At 38.7% G+C, this 13,291-nt stretch overlaps 1 protein-coding gene across 2 annotated transcripts in view; it reads left to right on the top strand.

The window, feature by feature from the left end:
* Positions 1 to 13,291, top strand: part of FARS2 (phenylalanyl-tRNA synthetase 2, mitochondrial) — a 233,475-nt gene that overhangs the window by 143,667 nt on the left and 76,517 nt on the right. For both annotated transcript variants that reach the window (XM_063161288.1, XM_063161294.1), the window contains one exon: positions 10,196 to 10,347. In XM_063161288.1, coding sequence (XP_063017358.1) covers positions 10,196 to 10,347 — 152 coding nt within the window. The remainder of the gene's footprint in view (positions 1 to 10,195; positions 10,348 to 13,291) is intronic.

The raw sequence follows: 13,291 nt of genomic DNA, 5'->3' as shown, positions 1-13,291 counted from the left end.
GAGAGATACAGGTATGTGCTGGTGTGCACACACAACCACAGAAATATAAAGGGGGAAAAAAAGAAATCTCAAAACTATTAGGAAATAAGCTCTTATTCATTTTTCCAGAGTTAGCCAAAAAGATGGGAGTTGTCATATGTGTTTATTTGGTAGTTCTTTTAGCACTGGTGCCAATGTTTTACATGTGAAAGATACACCTTGCAAAGAGCTTTTGATAAAGTGATCTTTAAAATCATGCCTAAGCCTCTACAGTCATCATCTGCAGCATGATTAGACCTTGCAGCTGAGCTGTGGAGTGTCCCTAGGAAATGAGGGCTGGGAAGAGCAATCTCTGTATGTGTGCATGAACAGAAGCACCTTTTGAAGTACATGGTGTTAATAAAAGACCCCTGATTTTCAGCTACCACTTCTCTGATCAGAATATGAATTAGGCTACAGAGAATAGCCAAACAACAGAAGGCACAGTTGGGAAAAACTGTATTATTCTTATCATACCAATCTTCAATTTCATTCATCTTGCTAGTGTGAGAGACACATGAACCACTGCAGTGACAGCCTAAACCAAAATGTGACAAGTAAGTGATGCTTTGGGGTGCATGTGCTGCAGAGGATTTGGCTGTGCGGTTTTAGAAAAATTAATAATGGGAAGAAATCTCCTCTTTTGAGGATTGATTACATCCTCCTGCCTGTACAGAAGTGCATATGCAATCCAATAATCCAATTTGCATAATTATTCCCACATGTAACCTGTTCTCCTAAATCAGCAGGAGTGAACCCATTTTCTGATTCTTGTAAAATTAGGAAAGGCATTAAAAAAATATCTGTCTGCACCAAGATTCTGCTTGTAGAGATTTAAATGTTCTTTACAGGTTGTCATTGCATACTGAAATGCTTAGTGTACTTTTTGTACCTTTTTGTGCTTGGTCCGTTCTCTGCTTAGGGCTTTTCTGTAGTTTTCTCTTTCTAAGTGTTGTTAATCTTTAGCAAGGGTATAGCTTTAGGAGCACTCAGGGTCTGTCTGAGAGAAAAAAATTAAAGGCTTTTGTCCCTCTTCTGAGTAAAGGACAAGTAGAGCCGTTCATTTCTGTTTCTCTCTAGCTTACTTACTGTACTTTAAAGTTTTACTTTGCAACACTACTTTGGTGTTTTATTATGAGTTTTGAGCTTTAGAGGTTGTAATTTGTATGAATGTAGAACTTAAGTGGGGAGGTGGGTTGAAGGTTGTGAAGTTGGCTAATCTGGAAACAAAAAATGCTGGATTTTGCCAAGAATCATAGAATCATATAATCCTTATGTGGCAGCAGGTCTCTGGCCACAGAGAGCAACAGATTACTTCCCCAGGCATTTTCCTGGGGAAGGCTGTGAGAAGATCAGAGAAAAGAATGAGAAACAATTCTTATCTCCACTTGCTGCACCTGTTGTTGTGCATGTGTGGAATATGTTATGGAGATGGTTTACTAAAGGGTGATTTCTTAATTGGACAGTGGATGTTGTTTGGATGGATTGACCAGTTAGGTCAAAGCTGTATCAGACTGTCTGTAAAAGTTATAATTTTTTAAATAGTACAATATAGTATGATAGAATAAAGCAATTGATCAGCCTTCTGCAATGATGGAGTCAATGCTAATTATTACCCAGCTGGGGGCCTGCAGCGACATCCTTAGGGTTGGAAAAGACCTCTTAGATCACCAAGTCCACTGTTATGCTATCATCACCATATTCCCTACTAAGCCATGTCCCCAGGTGCCACATGCACTTCCAGGGACAGTGATTTTACCACTTCCCTGGGCAGCCTCTTCCTCTGCCACTTGATAAGTTTTCCCAAGACAAGAAGGAAACCCAGCTATATCAGTGGTACTGGAAGTTGTAAAAATATTTCAAAACCACCAATAACTTGCCTGGATAAATTTCTGTACATGGTGAGATGGTACAGATTAGCTCTGGAAAGTGTAGAAAAATAATTCCTTTGTAATATAGTAATGTCCAGGGCATTATCTGAAGTTATAGCCAAGAGATATGAAGTGTCATTGCTGATGTATTGGAAATCTCTGTGTTTTTTAGGAAGGAGAAAGAAAAAGAAGTATAATTTGATAGGTGGGAAGAAGGAGTTTTTCAGGTGTTGCAAGTGCCTGTAAGACTCACAATGCCAGCTTATTTTGGTGTAAGTCACATTCACGTGTTCTGGAGATTCTGCAGTTTAAACAGTAACTCTCTGGAATGGTGCATTTAATGAGCAGAAAAGGAAATGCAATCAACACTGTTTTATATGAGGTTCTTCATCTAAGCCAAAATAAAATATTGGGTGCACTTTGTTTCCATTGCTGTGCTATGTATTTGGGAGAAATACATCTTCATATTGCTGCAGACTCTTTCCAAATACTTGCATTGTTTATTTAGATATAACTCTTTTATATGAATTGTTGATGAGTACAGTATTTTACTCCACTGAGCTATTTATCTCAGCATTATTATTAAGCATAATGAGAAGAAATATACAAGCCAAACCATCAGAAAGAAGGAAACCTGACTTCTGAGTAGGGCAAACACCAAATGCCTGCAGCAACCAAAGCTTTCTGCAGGAATTGCAGGTGGTCAGCACTGCGGAAGAAAAAATTCTTAGTGTCTTCTGAGAAGTTGGGTTTTGCTGATTTATACCAGCTTATTACCTGTTCCTTGCAGGTGTGGCAGGTATTTTTAGAGAAATGCAGGACACATATGTTTTTTTTAATTCATTGACAGCTTGTTTTCTGAGGTTTGTGTCTTCTCTTTACCCTTGCTTGTGATTTTGCCTGTGGCATGGGATATTTGGGTAGGAGGGACAGGCAGAATATGGACAGTCCATGCGAAAGGCAGTCATAAGTGTTAATTACTAGTTTTAATGTGAGAATCCACTTTGCTATTTTGGTGATTCCAAATCACTGGATTCCTTTCCCAGGATAGCAGCTTGCATTTTTTCCTATTGAAGACATCACAACAGAGTAAGGATTGTGCCATCAGTTCCACTTGGTGTCACGTGAGTTCTGTGGTAGCAACTGCTCAAATGGAAAAGCGATAACAGAAAAAGCATTTCTTGGTTTTTAGTTGTTTTACAGTAATACATCTGTGACTGAGATGGAGAAAATGAGCACCATGAAACCAACTAGCTTGGTAGGCCGTCAACTAGGGGCCTGGGAAAGAAGCATGGGGAAATGCATTTTTTTTCCACAGTGGACATAGAACTGCTGAAGGAAAATGTTAGGCTAATTGCTTCTTCACCCTGATACTTTCAAAAGGGGTTTGTAAGGAGCTGCGATGTGGAAGTGAGTAGTAGAGAGCCATCCCTTTTGGTGGTTCTCCCTGTGAGTCCTACTTTGTTCTATGGAAATGAGAAGTCATTTTTGCCTCATTAAACACAGAGCATGGAGTCCATCACTGGTATTTAGGAATAATTTATACGTATCCTTTGGTGGTTTTTATAATCAGATCACAAGAAGCAAGGCATATCCAAATGCCCAAGGGAACAGGTATCTGGGAATATCTCTGCTGTGTACACTGTAACATCCTTGCTTTTAATAGGATTAGGTCAATACTTTCATCTTCTTTACGTCTTTCCTGACATTTTTTTCAATTCCTTACTTATCATTTAGAATCATAACCCTTTCAGTGGCAATACAAGGGCTCTTTTGTGTCTGGAAATTTTCTGAAAAGCCGTACCTTATTTCTTGACTTTCTCACTACAGGTCAGCTTAAAATGCATATTTGCACTCAGAGAAGTATATTGTGACTTTAAACTTGACACATTTTTCATTACAAATTTAAACAAGCTTGACTTTAAAACAAAGTTACTGCATTTTAATAAAATATTGTAAGAACACAGTGTCCCTTTCCAGTGGGGCCGCAGAGGCTTAGTAATCAGCATTACTTTTGGGTGAATGTGTGTAAAGGAAAGCATTCTACTCCCTCATTCTGCCGCAGCACCAGGCCTGTTGTGCATTTTTTTCTGCTGCTTGGAAAATGTGGAGCTTATCAATGAAGTTTAATCTCTTCACTGGCTGTTGCAGATCTTAATTTTTTCAGTGTCATATTAGATACTGACTTTCCTTTGTCAGGCAGATTCCTCTGTATGAGCTGTAACTTTTAGCATGCAAGAAAGTTTGCACTTGCTCCTGTGCATGTGCACATGTATGTGCATTTATTTTGTGTCTTAAAAGGGTTTACCTGAGGAAAGGTGCTTGATAAGCATTGAAGAAGGTGACTAAGTGGGATGATATGGAGAGCTACCTGCTTAGGAAGAATATAAGCAATTCAACTCTTTTTTGCTTTCCACCTTCAGGGAACCTGGAATGGGGCTCAAGAAAGAAATTGTTATCTCCAACATGACCCTGTAGGTTGTAGTTTAGGTGGGAAGGGGACAGAGCTGTCACAGTGACATGCATGGCATGAAGAGAGGGACCTGGTCCACAGGTTTGTGTCATCTCACACTGGAGGCTGAGACTTAGCAAGGAAGACAAGTCTGTAGCCTCAGGGCACCTCCCTGTTCAACTTGGATTAGAATGTCAGAACCACAGGATGAGTCAAGTTGGAAGGCACCCCAGCAGGTTGTCTGGTCCAACCTCCCTGCTCAAACAGTGTTGTCCCGGAGCACATGGGACAGGATTGCATCTGGATCGTTCTTGAATATCTCCATGTACAAAGAAAATCTCCTTCACTCAGAATGATCCATGTACAAGCAGAGTGCCTGAAATCCATGGAGCACTTGATGTTCCCATGAGCATATGGTGTTCCCTGTACCTGTATGTGAGCTTTTCAAAGTTAAGAACTCTGTTGGGGTGAGCAGATTGGTGTCTAAAAAGGGCTGATTGTACTTCTGTGTTCATTCACTGAAAGGCTCAGAGCATCAGTGGAGGCTAACATGCTTCTGCCACTCCCTGCAGGAGGACAGAGCAGTGCATTGATCCCAGACTAGTCCATTTGCTTTGGTTTTAAGAGCTTAATCCCAAAATATATTTTATATCTTCTTATCAGAATTATGGTAGTTGTCGGTTGAAATTTAATTTCCTCCTTTGAAGATGTGTGTGTATTTACACATAAAAATATATACATATATATGTGTGTGTGTATACATGTATGAATATATAGAACTTGCTATATATATATCTAAGGAAGAAATCAATTTGGTTAGGAGGGTATAAAACTTTTAATAATGGGGAGCATTGTGACTAAATTTTAAGCCATGGCAGCCAAGAAATTCGAAGATATGTTCTCTGCAGCAACTGTAATTTGTCTACGCTGGTCATAAATACGGAAGTGTAAATCTAGAAGCATACACACTAATACAGGAAACTTCGTTATGTGCATGGGGGTTAAGTTACTGCTGTAAATTTGAAAATTTTAATTTCATGCCTGTTGCGTATTTAAATTTCATATGATAACACTGAATTAATGTAGTTTCACCATGGAATATATTAAGAAAGGCTCAGTTATTACAGGACTGTAGTTTTCATTTTGATGAGAATATGATGTTGCATTAAAACTGTGTAGTTTATGTAGTTATTTCTCCAAAACATGAGCAAGACAGGACTGTTAAAGCTTAGCAGCCACGATGCTGCTAAGTCTCATATTTTTCTGACTTAGACTGGTGATGGCAGTAAAGCATGGCTGACTTTTTAATAGCCTGGCTGCTGTGGAATTGCTAACCCAGTTTCTGGTGCGTGTCGTCGTTAACCTTGCATTTGTGTCACCACTGTCAAAATACAAGTACAGCTTTTTCCTCTGCTGTGTTTGTCACTCATTTGTTTTGTCCCATCTGCAGCTGGCAGCAGGGAAGGAATGGAGTGAGCAGCCACAGCCCAAAACTTCTGCTGTCCCCTTGCCTTGTTGCACCTATCTGGGGGAAATGGCTTTTCTTCCTAATTACAAGTATTTGTGGAAAGTGCTGGTGTCCATCCTGTTGTTTTGGAGTCTGTGCTAAAGACACTTCACGGCCTTGTATGGGTTATTCACTGGCCCTGGCTGTGCATTATTGCCAGCTGTTTTTGCTGCAGCTTGCGAGGTTCTGCCCTCAGAAAGAAGTTTTCTCTCCCTTACAGCTGTGAGGTATCTGGATCCAGCCTAGCTGATGATCCTTTGCCATGTGTGGATGAACAGATACCACTCTTATGGTGACCACTTGATTCCTGCTGCCAAAGCATCCAGAGTAGTGGCCTGGTGTGGCAACATACACAGATCCCAAGTACTTGCTATTTTATGTTGACAAATGATTTCTGATGGATCCTGTTGCTGCTTATGACAGCTGCCCCCCAATAACTCGAGCTGCTGCAATTCTTCATCCAACACATATTAAGATAAACCAGTGAGAGGGACAATTTTCAGCTGGCTACAGCTGGCTGTAAGCTGCAGTGGTGAAGAAACAGGCACAGGTTTGTTTTATCAGCTGCTGCAGGGGCAATAATCTCAGAAAGGCAGAGCAGAGCAGTAGAGATGAGGAATGCCCTAAACTATCACCAACCCATATGAAAGACTAATAGCCCTCTGTTTTTAGTGGTGCACTCCTCAGATGTAGGCATAGGCAAGGCAGGCTGGCAGAGCAGGTTATAGCACTGGTGTCCAACTACCCATTTCTATACTAAAATTAGCATCCTGAGAAGGAAAACCTTGCAGTTTTAGGAAATACTTGGCTTATTTAGTAGTCAGAGAAAGAACTTTGACTAATGACTAGGAAACATATAACATGACTAGGAAGCATACATCAGAGAAAGAACTTTGACTAATGACTAGGAAACATATATCATATATAACGTATGGATCACCATAAACTTCCATTTTATTATTTAAAGAAATTATAGTAATTCAGAACTCCTAAATGCTTTCACTTTGGGCGATTGAAAAATGTGATGTCATTTATTATTTCCAAGATTTCCTACAAGATGGGTTCAGTGGAGTCCTATACATAGTGTAATTTCTGGGAAAGCATTTGTTTTCTGAGGCTGTCGAAAAATAGTGATAGTGTGCTGAAGTGTTTGAAACAGAAAGTGAACAGAATGTTTAAAGCAGCACTGTGGTGTCAAAACTTTGATGGAACCAAAAGGAAGGGTGCAGGGATGTCTGTGCATCAGCAGTGCTTACTGACAACTTGCAGCAGCACTCTGCAGGTGGGATCAGTTCTGCCATTTTCTAGACCTCTTTTCAGTTCCTCAAAAACCTAACGGAGTGATCAGGGCATGGAAGCAGGAACAGCAGGGCCTCCAGGCTCGGGTGGTGTGCTAGGGTTCAGCCAACACGCAGCCTGCAGAAGCAGATGTGTCCTGGTAGCTTCTCCAAACATTGTTTTGGAGGACTCCTGAGCCATGAAGTGAATGTAGCTGGAAGTGGTGGCTGGAGACAACAACAGAGTAAAAGATTTAGTGGAAGAACACATTTCTCTCAAGGGGAGCCTTTGAAATGTCTGTAAATTCATAACAAATGGTCTCCAGGGTTGGCATTTGCCTTGAACTTGAAAAAGGACCAAAGTCAATGGACTTTGGACCAGTCTGCTGTTATAGAGCAGGAGAGTTTAGAAAGGATCAAAGAATGGCAAAGAGGTCTGTTGGACCACGGTATGTATTTGCTGGAGTACAAATACATACAAATGTAGGAACTTCATTTTGGCTTGCCAATTGGAGACTCTTTAGTCGCCTATTCGCATTTTAGGTGTAGCTAATAAACTATGATGTGACTCATGGAGCTCTACAGCAAACAGATTGATACATTTGAGAAGTAGGAATTTTATCCTTATACTAACTTTACTGTTGATATAAGACTTACTGCAATGATATTGACTGCAGCCAGGTGGTGAAGGGACAATATAATATGGGATTATTGCCTTGCCTTTTACCATAAAAGATTTTTCTGTATTACAAGGCTCTGAGAAAAGGTTAGTAGCTAATAATAAAAAGTAATGCTTATGTTATGTTTTACGCATTTGTCCTTTCAGTCTTTGTAACACAAGCATACACACACAAAATTACAACAATTCTCTATCCACGCTAGTGACACTGGAGAGAAAAAGCTGCACACGCAAGAAATTAATTCCCTGCTTCCCATGGACAGGCCATCTCTGGGGAGCAGGGCCCCATCACATGTGATGGCTACCTGGGAAAATAGACACCATCAGTCCACATATCCCTTCTTCCCACTTTATATACTGAGCAGGATGTTGTAGGGTCTGGAATGTCCCTTTGGTCATTTGGGGTCGCCTGTCCCAGCTGTGTCTCCTCCCAGATTCTCCAGCTTTCTTGCCAGTGTGGCAATACGGAAAGCAGGAAAGGTTTTGGCTCTGTGCAAATACAGCCCATTAATAACAAAAGCATCTCTATGTTACCAACCATGTGTTCAGCACAAATGCAAAACACAGCCCCGTGCTTGCCCCTGTGAAGAAAATGAATTCTTGCCAAAACCAGCACAGGACTTTTGTGAATTACCTGGACATGAAATTAGTTTTCTTTATTGTCCTTGTACCTGTGTGAATGAAAGTAGATGCCTTGGTCATGCTAAGGCTCACGAGCCACATCCTCTGGTTGAATGATTAAATGTCCTGAACTGTGAGTGCAGTGAGTTTTGTGTTAATCCCACCAAGCTTTGAAAGGTGTTCAGTATATTCCTGAACTACAGCAGTGGTAAATAAAGTGATGGATAGGAATGAGGTGAGACTATAGGGGTCTACTGCAGGATCATAACTTTATTTACACTAACACATGTATCAAGTTGTTGTCTGAGGACCATCTACAGCATCTGCAGCTGCGACTTTTGTGGAGCAGAGACATTTGCATTTCATTCATTAGTGTTTTATCAAAAGCTCTTTTGCAATGGATTTGTTGTGCAAGTTTCCTTTTTTAATTTGATGTACAGGATATGAATTCATTTGACAAGTTTATTCCTTTAACAAGTTCAATAATCATTTGTGATTCACAATTTTATTTGCTGGGGGTGTTATTAATTTAAAACTGGCACTGTATTCCTTATCGGATATTTATTGACTGGTTTACACTCTACAGAACAGTATTTGAGTAAATCAGAATGCTATAAACTTGCCTTATTAACAGGTTTATTGCTTTAGCAGGTACTCACTTAAGTTTCCACTGCTCCCTCATAAAACATTTCCAGACATGGAATATATTTTGAGTGAGATATTATATTGTATAGACCAAGGTGTACACATGGAATCTCTTGTATATATAAAGAAAATAATAAAATAGATGTTTTCTCCTGCAGACTCCAACTATCTTGTGCAAAAGTACTTTTTTCAACTGCAGAGAATTAATGCAAGGCAGAAGTAAGATACTGTATGACCTAGAGGTCATGAAAGGAGAATGTTACCATTTTCTGTTCTTCAAAGGGCGAAACGTCTCACCAAAGGTGAGATCTGAAACCCACAGAGTCCTGGGAAGTTTCATCAAAACTGAAAAGTTAATTATCTGGTTTCATTTCTCTTTCTATTCCCATTTTTACAAATAACAAGTTACACTATCTGCCCACTCTGTGTGGGCAGCAAAGGTTCCCCTTTGTGTTTAAAAGCCTACTGTGGTACTTGTGGAATGAATAACTATGTTAACAGCCATACTATTTGTGTTGTTGTAGATGTTTACATGTCTACAAAAACCACCAGAAAGTGAACTGATCCCTCTTTTTAAGCCAAAGTGTGTTTCTTATTAAAACATTTTAATAAGAAGTTGCCTATTTATGACTTTGTTAAAAATTTGATAGTAAAAATAATAAATATGTTGTGTAATATAAAAATAATAAATATGTTATGTACTATAATATGCATATAAATTTTATGCCTGAATGTGACAAGAAGTTTTGAATATGCAAGAAGTCTGGAAAATGATTTTAAAAAGTGCAATTCTACCCAGTGAAAAATCACCTGACATTATCTCTTCCTTCTAAGCAGCTCTGTTGCAAAAGTGTGTTCACAGTCATAAACTGTGATTTTAGCAAACAAAAACAAGATTTTTCTTATGAATGAAAAAACCAAAGTTGTTATGAGGGGATCTTTAAAAGACATTTCCTAGTATAAAATCTTTCATCTCAGTCATTTATGAGGTCAGTTTGTCCTTCAAAGACCAGTTCAAAAAGCCTCTAAACTGTGTACTTTGTGTGTTATGTAAGTTCAGAACAGTTGTAGATATAGTTATCAAGTCCAACTATGTATAAAGGTATGTTTTTAAATTTCTTTTAGCCACTCAGCCGATATCCTCCTTTGATCAATGACATCTCCTTCTGGCTGCCCTCTGAGACATACTCTCAGAATGATTTCTATGATTTGGTTCGAACCATTGGTGGAGACTTGATAGAAAAGGTTGTCCTGCTGGATGAATTTGCCCATCCAAAGTAAGTGAAAATTTTAACACATTTTCCTGTCGTCATAGTATAAATATTTTGTGAATATTTTAGTTCTGTGTACCAAGAAGTTCTTGATTCTTATATTTGCACATTTCATTTTTTAGCTCCAAAACTTTCCTGAAGCAAAAAAAAAAAACCAAACAAACAACAAACTTTTTATTTAAAAGAAATACTACCTATTTTTCAGTTTTCCACTAGTACTGAACTTCTGGTATTCAGACTACCCCAATGCTTTGTGCTCAGGATTTGGCAGCAACAGTGAACAACTGCCTTCCTCAATACATCTGGCAGTGCGTGACACTCCTGTCTGGCGCGTGTCTGACATTCTAGTCCTGCTCTTTGCTAAGTGAATGAAGTTTGTCTCCTTGTTCTCTTCCTTTCTTCTTCTAGTCTTGGCACACTAGTAGACCTTTACTGTAATGTCAGTACTAATAATGGTTTGTTGCAGAATGCTATTGTTGGTGTTCAACTGTGAGGAAAAAAAAAAAGACCTTGTTCATTTCTTTCTGACACTTATTTCTATGCTGTTGAGCAATCTCTCGGGTTTCAGAACATTATATGGGTATTGCAGCACTGACATGACCAGGGAGTGCACAGGGTATTTGTCCAACTGGTAATAACAGTTGCCTCAAAAGCAGGCAAGTATCAGCTATTACATATGTACTGCTTTTCAATTTGCTGTTTCCAAATCAAGAAATAAAAAAGCTGCTGGCTATCTAGCTTTCTAAAATTGAGGTTTAAAATAATCTGTCTTGAGACTTTTTGAAGTGCTGTAGGAAGGCAAATAATAAACGTTTTTTTAAGATAACAGGAAAATGTTTCATGCTGTTCTCCAACACCTATAGATTTTTTATTTTCTGCTTTCTACATCCAGGTATTTAACTCTGGTATTCTTTTGAATTTGGTATGTGATGCAGGCCAGATGAATTGATTGTTCTGTGCCCTAGTTTTCATGGCATTACAGTGGATTTTTATTTTCTGAGGGTTTTTTCCTTTTTACCCTTTTTGTGTAGTGTTATATGAGACTGTTTGTGCTATGTGAAGAAACAGAAATGGAAATGAAATTTGTATGAGTATCTTAAAGCTTCGAGTCATTAATTCTTGAGTCTTTCTCATGTGCAAATCATGCAAAAGCATACATTTTACTCAAGATGGTGTGTGCAGAAGAGGAATACAGGTTAGGATAAGATAATGAGTATTTTTCATTGTAAAGAACAGAATATATATTTCAGGGAAATTGGGAGACAAGTTTATTGCAGGTATGGGTAACTTCTTATTGTCACTTGGAGTGCACCATAGTATCAGTCTAGCACAAGTACATAGATATTGAAGGCTCTGCACACAGATCCTGCTGTCTTCTATTATGATGGTTCTCAAACAGTAGAATCAACATTTTTTGGTAAAAATTGGGTTGTTGAACCCCATTCTGGAACTGATCCTTCCATTCATTCAAGCCAGAAGTTTATTGTATGTGTAACACCTCAGTGCTCATTGCCACTTTTTGTCTGCATTCTCCTCAGTGATACCAGACCAGCAATTATCTGCATTGTTACATCATCTTTTGGGGGAAAATCCTATGTGTAGTGCAAGCAGCTCTTCCAAGCCTGAAAGTTTGGAGAAATCTTGTTCCCTGCTTCCTCAAACAGTGGCAGTATTATTGTGTGATTACTCTGAGCATCTTACTGGGGAAATCCACATATGCTGTGGCAGCCTGCCAGCAGCACTGCATCAGTCATGGCTCAACTCACAGGTTATGTTTCTCTTCTTTGCTGAGAACATTGGCTTCCATACCAGTACAGTGGTGAGGTAGGGACAGCATGGACTACTCTGGATTTCTACTATGTGTGTTTTCTCCTTTGATATGCTTTGACACATGCAGAACATATTCCAGGGATGACAGTTGTTCCTCCTCGAGGAATACACCTCTGGTTCCCTCTGTGACTTCTGCAAATAGAAGGGAAGGTTGATTGCTCACAGAGAATTGTCAAACAGATTTAGGACCTTTACTAGTTTTGTTCTCTAAAACATTTAAACCTCACTCAGCAGACATCCAAATATGTTTTGACACTTTAAGGAGGAAAAATTTCTCACCTTTACATCTGAAGAATTTGAGAGGTGACACTAATGGATTATTGGTAAGTGATGTTGGTTTTTTCACCTGCAACAACAGTAAAAGAAATCTTTTTAAATGTCCCATTAAAAATCAGTAACTCCAAGGAGATTTTCTACTGGATTAACAAGGAATCATAAATGAAGACTTTCATAATGGTTACTTTGCCCTTTCTTTTTAGAACAGGATGTGTGCAGATATGTAACTTTTGAGAACTGATGATGTAAACAACATCAGTAATTTTGTTTGATTTTTAAAAGCCTTGGAAGACTGACGTTTTGAAAAGAGTTTTCTACTTAGTCTTAATTCCTAGATAATCATCTTGTTATGGGAATGATACAGTGGTTTCTTTAATTCAGTTGCAGAAAAGTCTCTGGGTACAGAAATTAACATAAGAGATCCTCAGCGTTGCTATGGATGTGTATGTTACAGATCTAGGTACTTGTAATCATTATCTTGAATTTTTAGTGAATCTGCTGTGGAGGATGGGAGAAAAGTGTCTAGGACTGGAAAAACTGCAGTGCTGCTGTTTTGAATGTTAGTTACTTACAAGCAGCTTATTAAGTTCCTGCTTGTATTTAATCACTTCTAGAATTTAAAATTCAGATTTTTTTAATCCTTTAAAAACACCAGTTTCATGAGGAATTAGGACATTTGGTAGTCTCATTTTCCTTCTTAAACTGCTTTTCTTAGTTATTGGACTATAAAGATCTGAAAGAAAATGTTACACAAATAAAACCAATTTATAACACAAAAAGAGGTCTTTAAATGAAGACCCTTTATAGAGGCTGCCTGTGTAATACTGTGTAGTTGTCTTTTCTG

This window comes from Melospiza melodia, chromosome 1 (genome assembly GCF_035770615.1).
Source record: "Melospiza melodia melodia isolate bMelMel2 chromosome 1, bMelMel2.pri, whole genome shotgun sequence".
NCBI classification, from domain to species: domain Eukaryota; kingdom Metazoa; phylum Chordata; class Aves; order Passeriformes; family Passerellidae; genus Melospiza; species Melospiza melodia.
Note: the sequence above shows the minus strand (reverse complement) of the source record. Positions and strands in the feature narration are given on the sequence as shown.